Source organism: Somniosus microcephalus, chromosome 19 (genome assembly GCF_052327205.1).
Source record: "Somniosus microcephalus isolate GS21.2 chromosome 19, FLI_Smic_1.0, whole genome shotgun sequence".
Taxonomy (NCBI): Eukaryota; Metazoa; Chordata; class Chondrichthyes; order Squaliformes; family Somniosidae; genus Somniosus; species Somniosus microcephalus.
Window position 1 is genome coordinate 66,748,749 of NC_141005.1, and position 19,865 is coordinate 66,768,613.

At 45.5% G+C, this 19,865-nt stretch overlaps 1 protein-coding gene across 1 annotated transcript; it reads left to right on the plus strand.

Annotated features, from left to right (window-relative positions):
* Positions 1 to 1,997: 1,997 nt before the first annotated feature.
* Positions 1,998 to 5,545, plus strand: LOC147104571 (immunoglobulin lambda-1 light chain-like). Its single transcript, XM_085961972.1, has 4 exons — positions 1,998 to 2,102; positions 2,225 to 2,528; positions 2,984 to 3,030; positions 5,007 to 5,545. Exons 1-4 carry the CDS (start codon positions 2,054 to 2,056, stop codon positions 5,333 to 5,335), a joined length of 729 nt encoding a protein of 242 aa, XP_085818098.1. The 5' UTR covers positions 1,998 to 2,053; the 3' UTR covers positions 5,336 to 5,545.
* The last annotated feature ends 14,320 nt before the right edge of the window (positions 5,546 to 19,865 follow it).

The window sequence follows — 19,865 nt, forward strand, 5'->3', positions numbered from 1 at the left end:
TGTTTAATTAATGGTGGACATAAATGTAGGATACTTTTATATAAAACCGGTCTGTGTGAGGTTACATTTCTGGTATAACAAATGACGCACAAGCAAAATACCATAAAGTCTAAATCTGGTAAATATTCGCTGGACGTGTACATTATTATAATTAGCTTTTAATCCTGCTGTAACACACTTATATCTCAGATCTGCCCTTTAAATGTGCAATTCTTCGCAGATTGAAATGTATTTGACATGAATATTTAAATAAACTTTAAAGATGTGAGCCGACGGTAAAAAGAAGAAACGACAGTGTGAACTGCATAATGCTTTTTTTTTGCTTTCAGCCGGTTGATTGGCATGAGACTTTCCACTTTAAGGATGAATCAACCAATAAAGTCAAAGATACTCGTCTGACATATTCTGTAACCAGGTGACTCGAATGAGTTGAATGAGGCCGTTATGTAAAGAAGCCTGTGGTTTTGGACGATTACAGAATGATACAGCAAAGAAGGAGGCCATAGCCCTGCACATTTCCCCACTTCACGTATTTATCCTTTTGAAATTTATTATTCAATCTACTTCCACCAATCTTTCAGGCAGTGCATTCCAGATTATAACAACTTGTTACGTGATTTGTTTCTTCTCACGTCGCCTCTGGTTCTTTTGCCAATTCCCTTAAGTCCTCTACCTACCGACCCTTCTGACACTGGACACATTTGCTCCTAATTTATTCTATAAACCCCTTCATGATTTTGACACCTCTATCAAATCTTCTCTTAGCGTTCTCTGCTCCTGGGTGATCAACACCAGCTTATCCAGTCTCTCCACGTGTCTGAAGTCTTTCATCCCCGGTACCATTCTAGTAAATCTCCTCTGAACCCTCTCTAAGGTTTTGACAGGCTTCCTAAAGTGTGTTACCCGGAATTGGCCACCATATTCCCTCTGGGGCATAACCAGAGTTTCATAAAAGTTTAGCATAGCTTCCTTGCTTTTGTACTCTATACCTCTATTTCTAAAGCTAATGGTCCCGCATGCCTTTTTAACAGCCTTTTCAACTTGTCCCGCTACCACCAAAGACTTGCTAACGTACACCCCAGATCTCTCTGTTCCTGTATGCTCCTTAAATTGTAACATTTAGCTTATATTGCGTCTCCTCTTTCTTTCTACACAAATGAATCACTTCACACTGCCCTGCGTTAAATTTAATCTACCGTGTATCAGCCGATTTCTCCATCGTAATGCGAATTATTTCATTTCCCTGTAATTTCAAAGCGCACAGATATAACAACCCCAAAGATATACCAGTGCTTTAGAACCTTTAAAACATGAATACTTCAGTGACAAAACGTTTAATTTTTCCTGCTAAATTATCTGATGTTTGAATTGAAGAAACAGATATCAATGTGTGGTATAAATTAGATTAAAACTGTCTCTTTAAGATATTGCCGCGTAAGTGCACCTGGTACAGAAGGCTCAAATAAACCGCACTGTGCTAACATCTTTGAGTTCTTTGTAAAAAGTTACTTCCTTGTAAAGATAATATATAATCAAGCTATATTTTGTAGGAATGTAGCTGAATTTCGGCGGATTGATCTCTAAGTGTGTGAGGATTGTCGTTATACATTGCACAGTTAGAACAGCACTACCTTTAGAGGGGGCGCAAATAGCGATTAAAGTTGCTTCCTATCTGACATGTGTAAAAGAAAAGTTCAAAAATATATACCTTGTGGATTTGTGAAAAATAATGGCTTCTTTACGCTGTTTACACAATTATAAATTTCAACACGTTAATATACTTATTAATAAATGATGTGCGTGATGTGCAACATCACACTATAATTCGGTTCTGTTATCCAATGTCGCCACCTCCAGTTTGGAAGTCTTGTGACGTGAAGGCCAGATCATAGATGCTCAATTGGGGTTTGTAACGTCATGGTCATTTGCATAATTAAGGAACACGTGGTAATACGCCCTCATTCATAACATTGATAAGACAAGGCGAGCCTGGTAAACATTAATATCTTCTGCCTGCAATCTGCCGAGGTTTCTGAGACTAACCGAATTCACGATGTCTGAGTGGGTGCGGGTCATCACAACGCTGATAATTTGCGCAGTCTGTAAGTATTCAGCAAACATTTCGTTGGATTCATTGTGAATAATCTTTTGCTGTATAGAGATATTAAGTGACGATATTAATCATATGAAGCCCAGCCTCTAATATTGCTCCATCCTTTTATAGGTTCCAACGCGCAGATTACATTAACTCAACCGCATTCGTTATCCATCGCGCCGCAAGGAACGGTGAAAATAAGTTGCAGCGCGTCTGGGGGTAGTTTGGGAAACGATGACATAGGATGGTACCAGCAGAAACCCGGGAATGCTCCTCGATTTCTACTCTATCATGATCTTAACAGTGAAACCAAGGGTTCCGGGATTCCTGATCGATTCTCTGGAAGGAGTCAATCGTCAACCAACGCCGCATATTTAACCATCAGCGGGGTTCAACCCGAGGACGACGCCGATTATTATTGTGGTTGGTGGAAGTCCGGCGCACGATGGAGCAACACTGCACAGGACTGATACTAAAACCCTGCACAGGACTGATACTGAAACTCAGCACAGGACTGATACAAAAACCTTACAGAGGGCTGACAGAAAAAAGATGCACAAGACTGATGCCAAATCGCTGCACAGGAATGATCGCCCAATCTCCGTTCCATATCTTCTCGGGACAGCTGAAGGAGCGACCCATTTTCCAAAGTTAGCGTCCTGTTGTCGATATAAAACGTTTAGCCAGACTTGCTGGTATTTTAGCTATGTTGTGTGTGAGGCATTACATTGCTATTCAACTAGGTCGGAGATTACTGAGCAAGCTTGGCATTCAGCACCTTTCAGAACTACATAAACGAGTTATGCCCCGTAGGATACTTGCTTGGTTTCATGTTATAAATTATCTCTGCGATTTCCTGTCGTAGGATCTTTTTGAACGGGTCTGTAGCACTGTGGTATTTTACTTCGGTGGAGGCACCAAGCTGACTGTTCTGAGTAAGTCACTTTTACTAGATTCCTTCTGTACAATTGATATTGTATTTTTTTAATTTTATGTAACAAATAGTCAAATACATTCTCATTTGGATTATTAATGTAATAATTTGAGGCAGATGAAACAATTGGTGCTGTAGGTTACAACCAAGGTTTAAACAGTGATTGGTTTATTAGGGACATAAAACAATCACATTTTCAAATCTTAAAGGAAACGATGGGTTAATTCTATGATTAGTTTCACCCTTCAAGCAGAGATAGCGAACAATAGAAATGGTTCATAGATTGTAAAAATCGGTGTCAGAAACAATTAAAAGTGTCGCACGAACAGCAAATATACAAAAACAGAGAGTCAAATAGACGGAGAGATAAAGAGTTAGAGACAGAGAGAAAGACAGAGAAATAGAGAGGGGTAGACAGATACAGAGAGCGAGAGAGACAGAAAACATATCGGTGCCTCCCTTAATTTCTGGTGGACTGAGACATTTTAACAGATGGTAATTTCGTATGAGGAGGGCAATAATCATCAGGAGCTTGTCTAATATCGCAAAATTAAACCGAGCTCAAGATATACTTTCGATAACAGGTACTGTTTCTCGCTATGTGTCACGAATTTCTTTCATAAAGAGAAGTTTTGTGATTTCATTACATATAGAGCTCAGAGAGAAAACACTTCGATACTTTAATCTGAAGTCGGCAACTTTCCGTTGTTTTTAGTAGTTGGAACTTCGATATATAAAAATATGTTGGGAATTCACGGTTGCAAATTTATATATAATTTGAGTGCAATTATGCACAGGTACATGTGCTCCCTGATATGGGAGGTTGGATTGACGCCCTTTCATATCGTTAGTCTATAAACTACAATACTGTTGGAAACATCTATTTTCTGCCTTCCACGTATTATTTGGTATCAGTGTCACAAAATGATTTTGATTTCAACCAAAATTCACAGGTCTGTATGCAAATATTAGCATGATAAACACAAAGGGTTGGAATTTCCAGAGTTTTCTCCCTGATTTCTTGCGGGACCATTGGAATAAACCCTGCAGAAACGGCGTAAAGGATATTTTTTCCAGCTTTACATATTGTTAATGTAATATTCTTCAAGGTAGCAAACATTTTACTGCTCCGTATTTGAACACCATCCTCGAGTTATTTTACAACTATATGTTATCATAGAGTCATGTTAGTCAATATTTAAAGATTCTTCTTCTTCTGAAATGAATCGTTGTGTAGCAGTTAAAATCTTAATTTGATCCATGTGTGGGAACATTTCCTCTCTGTACTTTATGTAAGGAAATAGTAAATCCCTTTGCAAAGAAAGGATTTTTGTGTGATACTGGGAATATTGATTTTAGGTTTGTTCCGTAGAAAGATGTCAAATTGACAATAAAGATCTGGCCATTCGATTCAAAGGATGTGATTAGTTCTATATTACGTTGCTGGGACTTAAGGAAGAAAAAGAAAGAAGGAACTTGCATGTATATGGCGCCTTTCATGACCCCAGGGAAATGCTTTACAGCAAATGAAGTACTTTTGCAGTGTAGTCACTGTTGTAATTTGGAAAAGTAGCAATCGATTTGGGCACAGCAAGGCCCCACAAATTGCAATGTGATAATGACCAGATAATCTGATTCACTGATGTTGGTTGAGGGATAAATATTGGCCAGGATACCAGGGAGAACTCTCCTGCTCTTCGAAATGGTGCCACAGGGTCTTTTACAGCCACCTGCGACGGCTGCTTAACAACAGTTTAATGTCTCATCCAAAAGACTGCATCTCGGCCAATGCATCTCTCACTCTGTACTGCACTGGAGTGACAGCCTAGTCTTTGGCGTGGGACTTGAACCCACAACCGATTGGCTCAGCGGCGGAGAGTGCTATCACTGAGCATGGAGTTGCATTGTTATTATGTGTAATGTATATTATACGACTGCAGAATCTTTCATTAATAAACACAATCCTTTTCATTACAGCCAGAGAGTCGTCCAGCCCTTCGGTGTCGCTTCTCCCGCCAGCGTCCGATCAGATCTCTGCAGCAAAGGCGGCGACCCTGGTGTGTTTGGTGAATAACTTTTTTCCGGGGTCAGTGGAAATTTCGTGGAGCGTAGACGGCCAGATCACGGACACTGGTGTCCAGACAACTCGGACCGTACGGGACACCGACCAGACGTACAGTGTGAGCAGTTATCTGACCCTGTCCGCCACCGAGTGGAACTCACACGAAGTGTACACCTGCGGGGTTACACATGAGTCTCTCGGGTCTCAACTCACGCAAAGCATCAAGAGATCAGGTTGCGAGTGAAAGAGAAAACCCGCGCACTCTGTGCAAACTGTTATTCATCGCGCGTTTATGCTCGAATTCGGGGTTTAGTTATTGACAATGCATTGCTTTCTATTTTCATGCGCCTGACCTATACTAGTGACTTAAATCTATTCACATTGTGGCAGAAACCTTTAACCTTGTAATTGTGACGTAGAAACATTTGTTTAATAAAGAATGATATACATGTGTTATGCGGTGTGTTTTGTGAGTGAGTGTTGCGGAGAAGCGATTCGGTTTAGCACTGAAAGCCATTGATAACAATAATAGCTTTGTACATGCATTGCGCTCATGAACCCCATCTTTTACATCCAATTTGACTTGATGTATATTCGTTATTACATTTCAGTAAATAACTAGCGCAAGCAGAAATCGAACATCGAAATAATTTAGTCCTCACCTTCTTCACACATTTAACGTCAAAACGTTTTTTTAATTATCAGTGACTTTTGATTTAATTCCAACATGGATTAAAGCAGTATTTAGAAAATCTAGACATAAATGTATACAGTGAGAGTACAATTGGAGTAAATGTCAACACTTACATATTTTGTGATCTTGTGTTAAAAATTCTATTAATCACAATAATGAAAATTCCTACTGTGTGTCCTATCTTCCCAGATTGAATTAGAAATAATTTTGTAATTTAATTTAATTGTGGGATTAGCTCAAAAAGCAGAAAGTTGGAAATATTTCAATGGTGGTTGAAGCCTTCAAAGAAAGCAAGAAGTAACTTAAATTTCTAGAAATGTCAGCTGACTTCCCATCTGTGTATAAATTGTATCGAAATTACTGTCTGTTCTCGCATGGTAGTAACTCCAGCATCTCACGTACTCAACTCTCCCTCGCCGAAATCACGAGCAGTAGACCACTTGTCCCAGAAGTGGGTCCCTTGTTAGGACGTGAGATTGCCTGCCTCGCTTCCTATGTTACATTGATGCTCAAAACAATACATTTTCTCATTTATGCAGCACGCCCTGCATTCTTAACCATGGCTCCAAAATACTGAAGGAAAAGTGCAAGCAAGGCGTGGAAAAAATACTTCATCGTATTTCCAACTACAGCACCTGTTAGACAATACTCTGACCCGTATTCCATTTCACCTTTCAGATTGGCATGCTATGGGACGTTTCTTCGCTGTGTAGCTTCAAGCCTTCCTCCCAAACTGCAGGCAGTTCTGCATTAAATATCGGGCTCGTTAGTCGTCACCATCAATGGTGTCTCCCAGATAATAGGTGTCATATCAGAAAATCGCTGTGCCTTTCCCGCGATGTTCGATCGGCTTTCCCACTGCGCGCGAGGCCCTCTTTTAAGGCGGTAGATAGGCGTGGAGAGGTGGAGATATTCAGGCAGGGAAATTCAAAGCTTAGCATCTATGCGGCTCAAAACGGGGCCGCCAATGGTGGAGTGAATGAAATGCGCGATGCACATGAATCCAGATTAGGAGGAACTCATAACATAAGAACATAAGAAATAGGAGCAGGAGTAGGCCAATCGGCCCCTCGAGCCTGCTCCACCATTCAACAAGATCATGGCTGATCTGATCCTAACCTCAAATCTTCTATCACTCTCCATCCCACCCGAACCCATGTGATCTCCTGGGAGAGGCGAAAAACCAGATAAAAAACCCAATGGCCAATTTGGGAGAAAAAATCTGGTAAATTCCTCTCCGACCCATCTAGGCGATCGAAACTCTTCCAGGAGATCACTCTGTCCCTATATTTTCTACACTACTTACCTTCTGTAAAGGCGATCTCCACCCCAGCCAGGAACAGGAATAAAACCATCTCCTGAAATCGAACACAGAATTAGAACACAAGAAGTAGGAGCAGAACCAGGCTACATGGCCCCTGGGCCCGCTCCGCTACTCACAGGGCCATGACCATTCCGAACCTAGACTCATGTCCAATTTCCTGCCCGCTCCCCATAACCCTTAATTCCCTTTACTTCTAGGAAACTATCTATTTCTGTTTTAAATTTATTTAATGATGTAGCTTCCACAGCTTTCGGGGGCAGCAAATTCCACAAACCTACCACCCTCTGAGTGAAGAAGTTTCTCCTCATCTCAGTTTTGAATGAGCAGCCCCTTATTTTAAGATTATGCCCCCTAGTTCTAGTTTCACCCATCATTGGGAACATCCTCACTGCATCCACCCGATCAAGCCCCTTCACAATCTTATATGTTTCAATAAGATCGCCTCTCATTCTTCTGAACTCCAATGAGTAGAGTCCCAATCTACTCAACCTCTCCTCATATGACCACCCCCTCATCCCCGGGATTAACCGAGTGAACCTTCTTTGTACTGACTCGAGAGCAAGTATGTCTTTTCTTCAAACCTTCAAATACATTTAAAATAAATCACACTTTTTAAATAAAGTATAAATAACAATAAATAACTATTTTAAACAATAACTTAAATTTTTGAAGAAAATAATTTTACAAGAAAACGGGTCTAAAAATAAACTTACCTTACTTTAATGTATTTAAAAATAATGGGCCAGTAATTCCGTTCCCAACACGTGAGTACGGATGGTGTACTCACGCGTGTGGCCGGAGGAAATGCCGGATTCCAGCATGCACAGCGCATGCGCGGGAAAGCAGCATTTCCTCTCCATCGAACTAAGAGGTTAAGAGGTCCAATGCTGGGAATCTTGAGCGGCAGAGCGGGGCTATAAAAGGCACCAGAGACCAGGTAAGGCCTCACAGCGTCGGCGGGAATCTCGAGCGGCAGAGTGGGGCTATAAAAGGCCCCAGAGACCAGGTAAGGCCTCACAGCATCGGCGGGAATCTCGAGCGGCAGAGCGGGGCTATAAAAGGCCCCAGAGACCAGGTAAGGCCTCACAGCGTCGGCGGGAATCCTGAGCGGCAGAGCGGGGCTATAAAAGGCCCCAGAGACCAGGTAAGGCCTCACAGCGTCGGCGGAATCTCGAGCGGCAGAGCGGGGCTATAAAAGGCCCCAGAGACCAGGTAAGGCCTCACAGCGTTGGTGGGAAACTCGAGCGACAGAGCGGGGCTATAAAAGGCCCCAGAGACCAGGTAAGGCCTCACAGCGTCGGCGGGAATCTCGAGCGGCAGAGCGGGGCTATAAAAGACCCCAGAGACCAGGTAAGGCCTCACAGCGTCGGCGGGAATCCTGAGCGGCAGAGCGGGGCTATAAAAGGCCCCAGAGACCAGGTAAGGCCTCACAGCGTCGGCGGGAATCTCGAGTGGCAGAGCGGGGCTATAAAAGCCCCAGAGACCAGGTAAGACCTGACAGCGTTGGCGGGAATCTCGAGCGGCAGAGTGGGGCTATAAAAGTCCCAGAGACCAGGTAAGGCCTCACAGCGTCGGCGGGAATCTCGAGCGGCAGAGCGTGGCTATAAAAGTCCCAGAGACCCAGGTAAGGCCTACCAGTCTCCAGTCTGGGAACTCGGAGGGAAGGAGAGAGGTAAAAAGTAATCGAAGTGTGACGTCACCAGAAAGCGGGTAAGTGATTGGTTGGTAAGTATTTCTCCCTTTTTAAGCTTAAATCTCTTTGGTTTCTAGTTTCTAAGGTGTGATATTCACCATCTAGAATCGGGGCAGAGGGTATTTAAGGATAATATTAATAAATTTAATTAATTACATAGAATGGGAGATCAGGTGATGTGTTACTGCTGCAATATGTGGGAGCTGGTGGACACCATTGATGCTCACGGTGATCACATTTGCAGTAAGTGTTGGCTGCTCGAGGAACTCCGGCTCCGTGTTGAAGAGCTGGAGTCCGAGCTTTAAACACTGAGACACATCAGGGAGGGGGAGAGTTACCTGGACTCTGTGTATCATGAGGTATTCACACCAATTAGATTAATTAATTCAGATGTAGTCCGTGACCAGGGGCAGGATGGTGTGACTAGAAGTGAGGCAGGTACAGGGATCCAGGAGGTAGTGTTGGAGGAGCCGCAGCCCTTGCACTTGTCCAACAGGTTCGAGGCTCTTACTCCCTGTGAGGATGGGAACAGGGACTGCGGGGAGGATGAGCAACCTGGCCACAGCACCGTGGAGCGGGGGGCCATTCAAGTGGGGGGAGTTAAAAGAAATGTTGTAGTGGTAGGGGATAGTATCGTAAGGGGGATAGATAGAGTTCTTTGCAGCTGAGAGCGAGAGTCCCAAAGGCTGTGTTGCCTGCCCGGTGCCAGGGTTAAGGGCATCTCCTCTGGACTGGAGAGAAACTTGGAGTGGGAGGGGGAGGATCCAGTTGTCATGGTCCATGTTGGTACCAACGACATAGATAGGACAAGGAAGGAGGTTCTGCTGAGGGAGTTTGAGCAGCTATGGGCCAAATTAAAAAGCAGAACCACAAGGGTAATAATACCTGAGCCACGAGCGAATTTGGCTAGGACAACTAAAATTAGAGAGTTAAATGCGTGGCTCAAAGACTGGTGTGGGAGAAATGGGTTTTGCTTCCTGGGACACTGGCACCAGTACTGGGGCAGGAGGGAGATGTTCCGTTGGGACGGGCTTCACTTGACCAGTGCTGGGACTAGAGTCCTGGCGGATCATATAACTAGGGCTGTAGAGAGGGCTTTAAACTAACTAGTGGGGGGGAGGTTCCGAGAGAGCAAATAATAAAAATGACAACAGAGAAGGTCATAGACTTAGGTAGCAGTGGGGAAATTAAAAACCAGAGCGTGTCAGGAAGGGGCAGAAGGTATGGAGTAAAAGGTAAAGTAATAAAAAGGGCAAAAGCAGGAACTAAGTGTCACAAAACATCTTTGAAAGTTCTCTATCTGAATGCACGTAGCATTCGTAACAAAATAGATGAGTTAATGGCACAAATAACTACAAATGGGTATGATCTTGTGGCCATTACAGAAACATGGCTGCAGGGTGACAATGCCTGGTAATTAAACATACCAGGTTATTTAACGATCAGGAAGGACAGGCAGGAAGGAAGGGGAGGTGGGGTGGCTATGTTAATAAAGGAAGGAATCATTGTAATACAGAGAAATGATATTGGGTCAAAAGATTAGGATAATGAAACAGTTTGGGCGGAGGTAAGGAATAATAAGGGGAAAAAAACACTAGTGGGCGTAGTCTATAGGCCTCCGAACAGTGGCAACTCTGTTGGACAGAGTATCTCTCAGGAAATAGTTGAGGCTTGTAATAAGGGAACATCTATAATTATGGGGGATTTTAACTATCATATTACTTGGACAAATCAAATTGGGCAGGGCTGCCTTGAGGATGAGTTCATTGAGTGTATTAGGGATGGGTTTCTTGAGCAGTATGTAACTGAACCGACCAGGGGGCAAACAACCTTAGATCTGGTCCTGTGTAACGAGACAGGATTAATTAAAAATGTCCTAGTAAAGGATCCCCTTGGAATGAGTGACCATAACATGGTTGAATTCCATATTCAATTAGAGGGTGAGAAGGTTGGATCTCAAACAAGCGTGCTAAGCTTGAATAAAGGAGTCTATGAAGGTATGAGAGTGGAATTGAGTAGAGTGGATTAGGAAAATAGATTAAAGGGTAAGACGATACATGATCAGTGGTGTACATTTAAGGAGTTATTTTACAACTTCCAAAAAAAGTATATTCCACTGAGAAGAAAAGGGTGTAAAAGAAAAGACAGCCATCCATGGCTAAGTAAAGAAATTAAGGATAGTATTCGACTAAAAACAAGAGCATATAAGGTAGCCAAATCTAGTGGGAGGATAGAGGATTGGGAAAACTTTAAAAGAGAGCAAAAATTAACAAAAAGATTGATTAAGAAAGGGAAGATAGATTATGAAAGTAAATTAGCGAAAAATATAAAAACAGATAGTAAGACTTTTTATAGTTATATAAAAAGAAAAAGGGTGGCTAAAGTAAATGTTGGTCCCTTAGAGGATGAGACCGGGAAATTAATGGTGGCAAATATGGAGATGGCAAAAACACTGAATGAATATTTTATATCAGTCTTTACCGTAGAAGACACTAAGAATATCCCAACACTGGACAAACAGGGGGCTAAAGGGGGGGAGGAGCTAAACACGATCAAAATCACTAAGGAAGTGGTACTCGGTAAAATAATGGGACTCAAGGCGGATAAATCACCTGGACCTGATGGCGTACATCCTAGGGTCTTGAGGGAAGTGACGGTAGGGATTGTGGATGCATTGGTAATAATTTTCCAAAACTCCCTGGACTCAGCAAAGGTCCTGGCAGACTGGAAAACTGCTAATGTAACACCCTTATTTAAAAAGGGCAGTAGACAGAAGGCTGGAAGCTATAGACCAGTTAGCCTAACATCTGTGGTAGGTAAAATTTTGGAGTCCATTATTAAGGAGACAGAAACAGGACATTTGGATAATCATAATATAATAGGACAACGTCAGCATGGTTTTATGAAGGGGAAGTCATGTTTGACAAATTTGCTGGAGTTCTTTGAGGAAGTAACATATAGGGTGGATAAAGGGGAACCAGTGGACGTAGTGTATTTAGACTTCCAAAAGGCATTTGACAAGGTGCCACACAAAAGATTATTGCTTAAGATAAAAACTCACGGGATTGGGGGTAATATTCTGGCATGGATCGAGGATTGGCTATCTAACAGAAGGCAGAGAGTTGGGCTAAATGGTTCATTCTCAGACTGGCAATCAGTAACTAGTGGTGTTCCGCAGGGGTCAGTGCTGGGTCCCCAACTCTTTGCAATCTATATTAACGATTTGGAGGAGGGGACCGAGTGTAACATATCAAAGTTTGCAGATGATACTAAGATGGGAGGGAAAGTAGTGAGTGAGGAGGATATAAAAAACCTGCAAGGGGACATCGACAGGCTAAGTAAGTGGGCAGAGATTTGGCAGATGGAATACAATGCTGGAAAGTGTGAGGTTATGCACTTTGGCAGGAAAAATCGTAGAGCAAGTTATTATCTTAATGCCAAGAAACTGGAAAGTACTTAAGTACAAAGGGATCTGGGGGTCCTGGTGCACGAAACTCAAAAGGTTAGTATGCAGGTGCAGCAAGTGATTAAGAAGGCCAATGGAATGTTGGCTTTCATTGCTAGGGGGATAGAATATAAAAATAGGGAGGTATTGCTTCAGTTGTACAAGGTATTGGTGAGACCGCACCTGGAATACTGCGTACAGTTTTGGTGTCCATGCTTAAGAAAGGACATACTTGCTCTCGAGTCAGTACAAAGAAGGTTCACTCGGTTAATCCCGGGGATGAGGGGATGGACATATGAGGAGAGTTTGAGTAGATTGGGACTCTACTCATTGGAGTTCAGAAGAATGAGAGGCGATCTTATTGAAACATATTAGATTGTGAAGGGGTTGGATCGGGTGGATGCGGGGAAGATGTTCCCGATGATGGGTGAAACTAGAACTAGGGGGCATAGTCTTAGAATAAGGGGCTGCTCTTTCAAAACTGTGATGAGGAGATACTACTTCACTCAGAGGGTGGTAGGTCCATGGAATATGCTGCCCCAAAAAGCTGTAGAAGCTACATCATTACATAAATTTAAAACAGAAATAGACAGTTTCTTAGAAGTAAAGGGAATTAAGGGTTACGGGGAGCGGGCAGGAATTTGGACATGAGTCTAGGTTCGGATCGGTCATGGCCCTGTGGGTAGTGGAGCGGGCCCAGGGGCCGTGTAGCCTGATCCTGCTCCTATTTCGTGTGTCTAATTCTGTTAGATTCAGGAGATGGTTCTGTGATAGTGGATTGGCGGTTAGGATCAGATCAGCCATGATCTTATTGAATGGCGGAGCTGGTTCGAGGGGCCGATTGGCCTACTCCTGCTCCTATTTCTTATGTTCTTATGTTCTTAACTCCCCTGCTCTTCCTCAAAAAGTGCTATGGGATCATTTACATCCACCTGAGATGGCGGCCTAACGAAAGTTTTACATCTCATCTTAAAGACTGTACCTCGGCCAATACTGCACTGGAGTGTCAGCCTACATTTTCTGCTCAAGTCTTTGGCGTGGGGCTTGAGATCACAACCTTCTGACTCAGAGACCGAGAGTGCAACCACTATCTAATCATAGCCAGAAAATCATCTGCAATGTTCTGATATCCAGTCCAGGATGTGCAGATATTTTCTCCAATTAAATATTGGGAAGACCGAAGCCATTGTCTTCAGTCCTCGCCACAAACTTCGTTCCCTAGGCACTGAACCCATCCCTTTCCTAACATCCGTTTGAAACATAGAAACATAGAAGATAGGAGCAGGAGTAGGCCATTCGATCCTTCGAGCCTGCTCCGCCATTCAATGAGATCATGGCTGATCATTCAAATCCAGTACCCTGTCCCTGCCTTCTCCCCATATCCCTTGATCCCTTTAGCTTTAAGAAATATATCCAACTCTTTCTTGAATATATTTAATGAACTGGCCTCCACCGCCCTCTGTGGCAGAGAATTCCACAGGTTCACCACTCTTTGGGTGAAGAAATTCCTCCTCATTTCAGTCCTAAATGTCCTACCCCTTATCCTTAGACTATGACACCTGGTTCTGGACTCCCCGACCATCGGGAACATCCTTCCAGCATCTAGTCTGTCCAGGCCTAACAGAATTTTATAGGTTTCGATGAGATCCTCTCTCAATCTTCTAAACTCCAGTGAGTATAAGCCCAATCGATGCAATCTCTCCTCATACGTCATTCCTGCCATCCCAGGTATCAGCCTGGTGGATCTTCGCTGCACTCCTTCCATGGCAAGAACGTCCTTCCTCAGATAAGGGGACCAAAACTGCACACAATACTCAAGGTGCGGTCTCACCAAGGCCCTGTACAACTGTAGCAAGACATCCTTATTCCTGTACTCGAACCCTCTTACTACGAAGGCCAACATACCATTTGCCTTCTTAACCGCCTGCTGCACCTGCATGCTTACCTTCAGCGACTGGTGCACAAGAACACCCAGGTCTCTTTGCACTTCCCCTTCAACCAATCTATTGCCATTCAAATAATAATCTGCCTTCCTGTTTTTGCCTCCAAAGTAGATAACCTCACATTTATCCACATTATAATGCATTTGCCATGTTTCTGCCCAATCACCTAACCTGTCCAAATCGTACTGGAGTTTCATGACATCCTCCTCACAGCACACCCTCCCACCCAGCTTTGTGTCATCTGCAAATTTGGAGATATTACATCCAATTCCCTCATCCAGATCATTAATATATATTGTGAACAGCTGGGGTCCTAGGACCGATCCTTGCGGTACCCCACTAGTCACTGCCTGCCACTCGGAAAATGACCCGTTTATTCCCACTCTTTGCTTTCTGTCCGCCAAGCAGTTCTCTATCCAAGTCAATACCTTGCCCCCAATCCCATGTGCCTTAATTTTGCACGCTAATCTCTTATGCGGGACCTTATCGAAAGCCTTCTGAAAGTCCAAATACACCACATCCACTGGTTCTCCCTTATCTATTTTACCAGCTACATCCTCAAAAAATTCCACTAGGTTAGTCAAGCATGATTTACCGTTTGTAAATCCATGTTGACTTTGTCCGATCCTGTCACTGCTTTTCAAGTGCTCTGCTATTACATCTTTTATAATGGACTCTAGCATTTTCCCCACTACCGATGTCAGGCTTACCGGTCTATAATTCCCCGCTTTTTCTCTGCCACCTTTTTTGAATAGTGGGGTAACATTAGCTACCCTCCAATCCATGGGTACTGTTCCAGAGTCTATTGAGTTCTGGAAGATGACCAGCAATGCATCTACTATTTCTAGGGCCACTTCCTTAAGTACCCTGGGATGTAGATTATCAGGCCCTGGGGATTTAGCGGCCTTCAGTCCCATCAATTTTCCTAACACCATTTCCCTACATATACTGATTTCTTTCAGTTCCATCCTTTCATCAGACCCTATGTTCCCCAGTATTTCTGGGAGGTTATATGTGTCCTCCTTTGTGAAGACAGAACCAAAAGATGTATTTAGTTGATCTGCCATTTCTTTGTTCCCCATTATAAATTCCCCCGATTCTGACTGCAAGGGACCTACGCTTGACTTCACCAATCTTTTTCTCTTCACATATCTGTAAAAGCTTTTACAGTCAGTTTTTATGTTCCCTGAAAGCTTACTCTCATATTCTATTTTCCCTTTCTTAATTAATCCCTTTGTCCTACTTTGTTGAATCCTGAACTGCTCCCAATCCTCAGGATTATTGCTTTTACTGGCCAATTTGTATGTCCTCTCCTTGATCTTATGCTATCCCTAATTTCCCTTGTTAGCCACGGTTGAGTCACCTTTTTTTTTTTTTTTATGCCAAACTGGGATGAACAACTTCTGTAGTTCAACCATTCGGTCTTTGAATGTTTGCCATTGCCTATCCACCGTCAACCCTTTGAGTGCCATTCCCCAATCAATCCTACCCAACTCGCTCCTCAGACCATCGTAGTTTCCTTTATTTAAATTGAGGACCCTAGTTTCTGAGTCAACTACTTCATTCTCCATCTTAATGAAGAATTCGATCATATTATGATCGCTCCGACCCAAGGGGCCCCGTACAACAAGATTGCTAATTAATCCTTTCTCGTTACATAATACCCAGTCTAAGATGGCCTGATCCCTGGTTGGTTCCTCGACATATTGGTCCAGGAAACCATCCCGTAAACACTCCAGGAATTCCTCCTCCACAGTATTGTTACTAATTTGGTTAGCCCAATCTATATGTAGATTAAAGTCACCCATGATGACTACTGTGCCCTTATTGCACGCTTCTTTAATTTCCCTTTTAATGCCATCCCCAACCTCCGTCTTACTGTTTGGAGGTCTATATACCACTCCCACTAATGCTTTTTTCCCCTTAGTATTTCTCAATTCTACCCATAGAGATTCCACATCATCAGAGCTAATATCCTTCATTACCATTGTGTTAATCCCTCCTTTAACCAGTAATGCTACCCCACCTCCCTTTCCTTTTTGCCTATCTTTCCTGAATATCGAATACCCCTGGATGTTGAGTTCCCAGTCTTGGCCATCCTTGAGTCGCGTTTCTGTAATCCCAACCAAATCATATTCGTTTACCTCTATTTGCGCAGCCAATTCATCCACCTTATTACAAATGCTCCTCGCATTAAGATAAAGGGCCTAGAAATTCAGTTGGGCGCGCCAGCCGTTAGCGTCTTAGGAGGAGTAGATCTCGAGCGCTAGACACTTAGTGCCCGGGCGCAGTGCGATCTGCACCTCGCCCCAACTTCAGTACACATTTAGCGCCGGCGCAAAGTCTTAGCGCGCGCCCTGCTGTGCGCGCAGATCATGACGTCATTTACTAGTGCAACGTCCTTTGTGCGCCCCGAAGCGGAACTTCACTCGCGCCGGGCCATTGTGCGCCGGGCGGCCCTAATGACTGTGAAGTGGAATGGTACACAGCCGAGGCGGGCCGCGGGGAGTGCTAATTAAAGGGCATTTACCCTGCACTATAAAGGCCAGCCATTTTGCAGCATTCACTCTTGTGCAACGGTTTTTTGGAGAGAGACCAAGGAGGAGAGCTTACTGGTTTGGACCAACACTAGGACAGGTATTTTTGGCTCTGGCCAGAGCTTAGCAATTATCTTTGCCTTCATTGAGAGCTCAGTGTTTGCCAGCATATAATGGGGGCTGCATTGGGTGCCAACGCTGACTTTCAGCCTTATGCCAGAAGGGCATACAGACGCCGTGAGAGAGTGGCAGCCCTGGCTAGATGCAGAGGGGGCAACAGGCATTGCCAACTGAGGCCTTACCCACCCAGGGTATACCGCCAGCAGTCCTCCTATCTGACCATGTCTGCCACGATGTGTGTAAGGAGGCTGCGATTCAGAAGGGAGGTGGTTGCAGACACCTGCCAGCTGCTTCAGAGAGATCTGCAGCCACAGCTGATGCGCAGGACGTCTCTGTCGGTGGCAGTGAAGGTGACGGTGGCTCTCAACTTCTATGCCACCGGCTCCTTCCAATCCGCTGCTGGGGACATCGCTAAGATCTCCCAGTTCGCTGTGCATGGCTGCATCCGCCAGGTGACTGAAGCCCTTTTCAGAAGGAGACATCAATTCATCTCCTTCCCCATGACCCTGGACAAGCAGCAGCAGCGTGCAGTGGGATTTGCACAAATAGCGGGCTTCCCCATGGTGCAGGGCGCCATTGACTGCACGCATGTGGCTTTGCGGGCACCTCTGGAGCATGCCGAGGATTACCGCAACCAGAAGGGCTACCATTCCCTCAACGTACAGCTGGTGTGTGACCACAGGCAGCGCATCCTAGCTGTCAATGCCCGCTTTCCAGGCAGCAGCCACAATGCCTTTATCCTGCGACAGACAACTGTGGCTGACATGTTCCAGGCACAGCCTCACCCAAGAGGATGGCTTATCAGAGACAAAGGCTATCCTTTGTGTACCTGGCTCATGACCCCGCTCCGTGCGCCCATGACCCCTGCTGAAGAGGCATACAACGAGAGCCATCAAGCGACTAGGAACATCATAGGACAAACAATCGGCATCCTCAAGCAATGGTTCCGCTGTCTCGATCGCTCCGGGGGAGCCCTCCAGTATTCGCAGGAGCGAGTCTCCCAATTCGTCGTCGTTTGCTGCATGCTGCACAACCTGGCTATCCGCAGGACTCAGGCACTGCCACCTCACGTTGGACCCCCACCTCAGGAGGAGGAGCAGGAGGAGCATGAGGAGGAGGAAGACGAGGAGTACCAGCCCAGGAGGGAGGCAGAAGGTCCAAGGACCGCCCGTCGGCGGCTTATTGAACGTCACTTCTAGGCCCCCTGTCAGAGAATGGCTTGTGCCAATGAAAGAACATTATTGCAGCTGCTCCGCACGCCCTCAGCCGGTTAAGGCAACAAACACTTCAAAGATCAAACATGGACAATGTTAATAAATAAAATGCTTTATTGTACAAACTCAGGGCCCTTCCCACATGAAAACCAAAAACAGACGAAACCCCCAAAAAACACTCAAACACATTACTCGCTCCCACAACCTGGAGAGGATTAACAAAACAGTGCAACTAAAATGGCCGTCATCCTCGGCCTTCGTCAAAAACAAACATCACATCCTCGGCCTTCAAAAAACAAACATCCAATTCTCGGCCTCAAAAAACAAACATCCAATTCTCGGCCTCAAAAAACAAACATCCAATTCTCGGCCTCAAAAAACAAACATCCAATTCTCGGCCTCAAAAAACAAACATCCAATTCTCGGCTTCAAAAAACAAACATCCAATTCTCGGCCTCAAAAAACAAACACAACTGGCGACACATTTGACTTTTTGGCCCGCTAGGGCGATGCCTTGGCCATCTTTGTGTGGCCCCTGCCCGCCCTGCTGCTCCTCCGCAAAGTAAGGCCATTGGCTGCTGCAAGGCTGGGGGCAGGCTCCAGAGGGGCACATGTCCTGACGGCAGATGCCCTTGGGGGTCGGCCTAGTCGAGGTCTGGCCGTCGAGCGGGTGGCTGTTGAATGCTGCAGCTGTGGCTGGCCAGCATCAGTCGCTGCAGCAGCTCCTGGCAGCTCCACTGGGGGAGTGGCAGTGGCAGCTGGAGGAATGGGGGCAAGCTGGTGGATGGCAGTCGCTCGCTGGTCACCTGAGACACTGGCACTCACCCGGGCCAGCACTGCAGCATGCGCATCAACCTGCCGAGGGACAGACCGCTGTGCTGCTGCAGCGCGCTGGGTGCCTTGGCGATGCCTGGCTAACACAGCGAGTGTGGCAGCAGTGAGTGCCCGTGTTGACCTGTTCAGTGACCTCATCAGAGCACCCAGTGACTGCACGGCACCACTGATCAGTTGCCCACTCGCTGCCTGAGCTGCCCCGAATGCCGCCCGACTCGCTGCCTGCTCGGCCCCGAATTCCACCAAACTGATGGCCTGTGAGGCCCCGACATCGGTGACACTCCGAGAGAGGGACTCGATGGACTCAGGCAACCGTGCCACTACCCCCATGAGCTCCATGTGCCAGCGCTCCGAGTCCACGGACAAGTCCTCGAGGCGTTCCATCTCCTCGGCGAAGAACATCTCCGGACTGGAGGCCGGACTCTCCCTCTGGGGAGAAGGCCGCCGAGCTGGCCGACCCTTCCTGCATTGCTGGTCGCCGCTGGGCCCAGCAATTGGACTCCTCTCTGATCCTTCCCCCCTCGGGGGAGAAGGCCGCCGAGCTGGCACCCCCCTCCCGCGTTTCTGCAGGCCGCAGGTCCCATGAGCTCCCCTCCCCTCTTTCACTTCCGCCACGCTCCCCTCCAGTGAAGACGTGTCCCCTACATTCGCATGGGTTGCCACGGCTGAGGGTTCCCCTGATTGGCCGCCTTCCTCTTGCTCCTCCTCCTCCTCCTCTTCTGAGGGGCTGTCACTGGCAACTTCAGGGACCTCCTCCTCACCATCTGAAAGCAGGAAGGCACAAGAGTAGCTTTAGAGTGAGGAGAGGGCGTCAGCGAGGGATGCATGAGTGGTGGCATTCAGCGCATTGGTCGGACAGTGGCAAAGGATGTAGATCTGATGCGCAAGTGGGACGAGAGAGGTCCAAACATTGATGTCCTTACCATTGGTGCCCAGAACAGGGTCGGCATCTCCACATGCAACGGGGCCA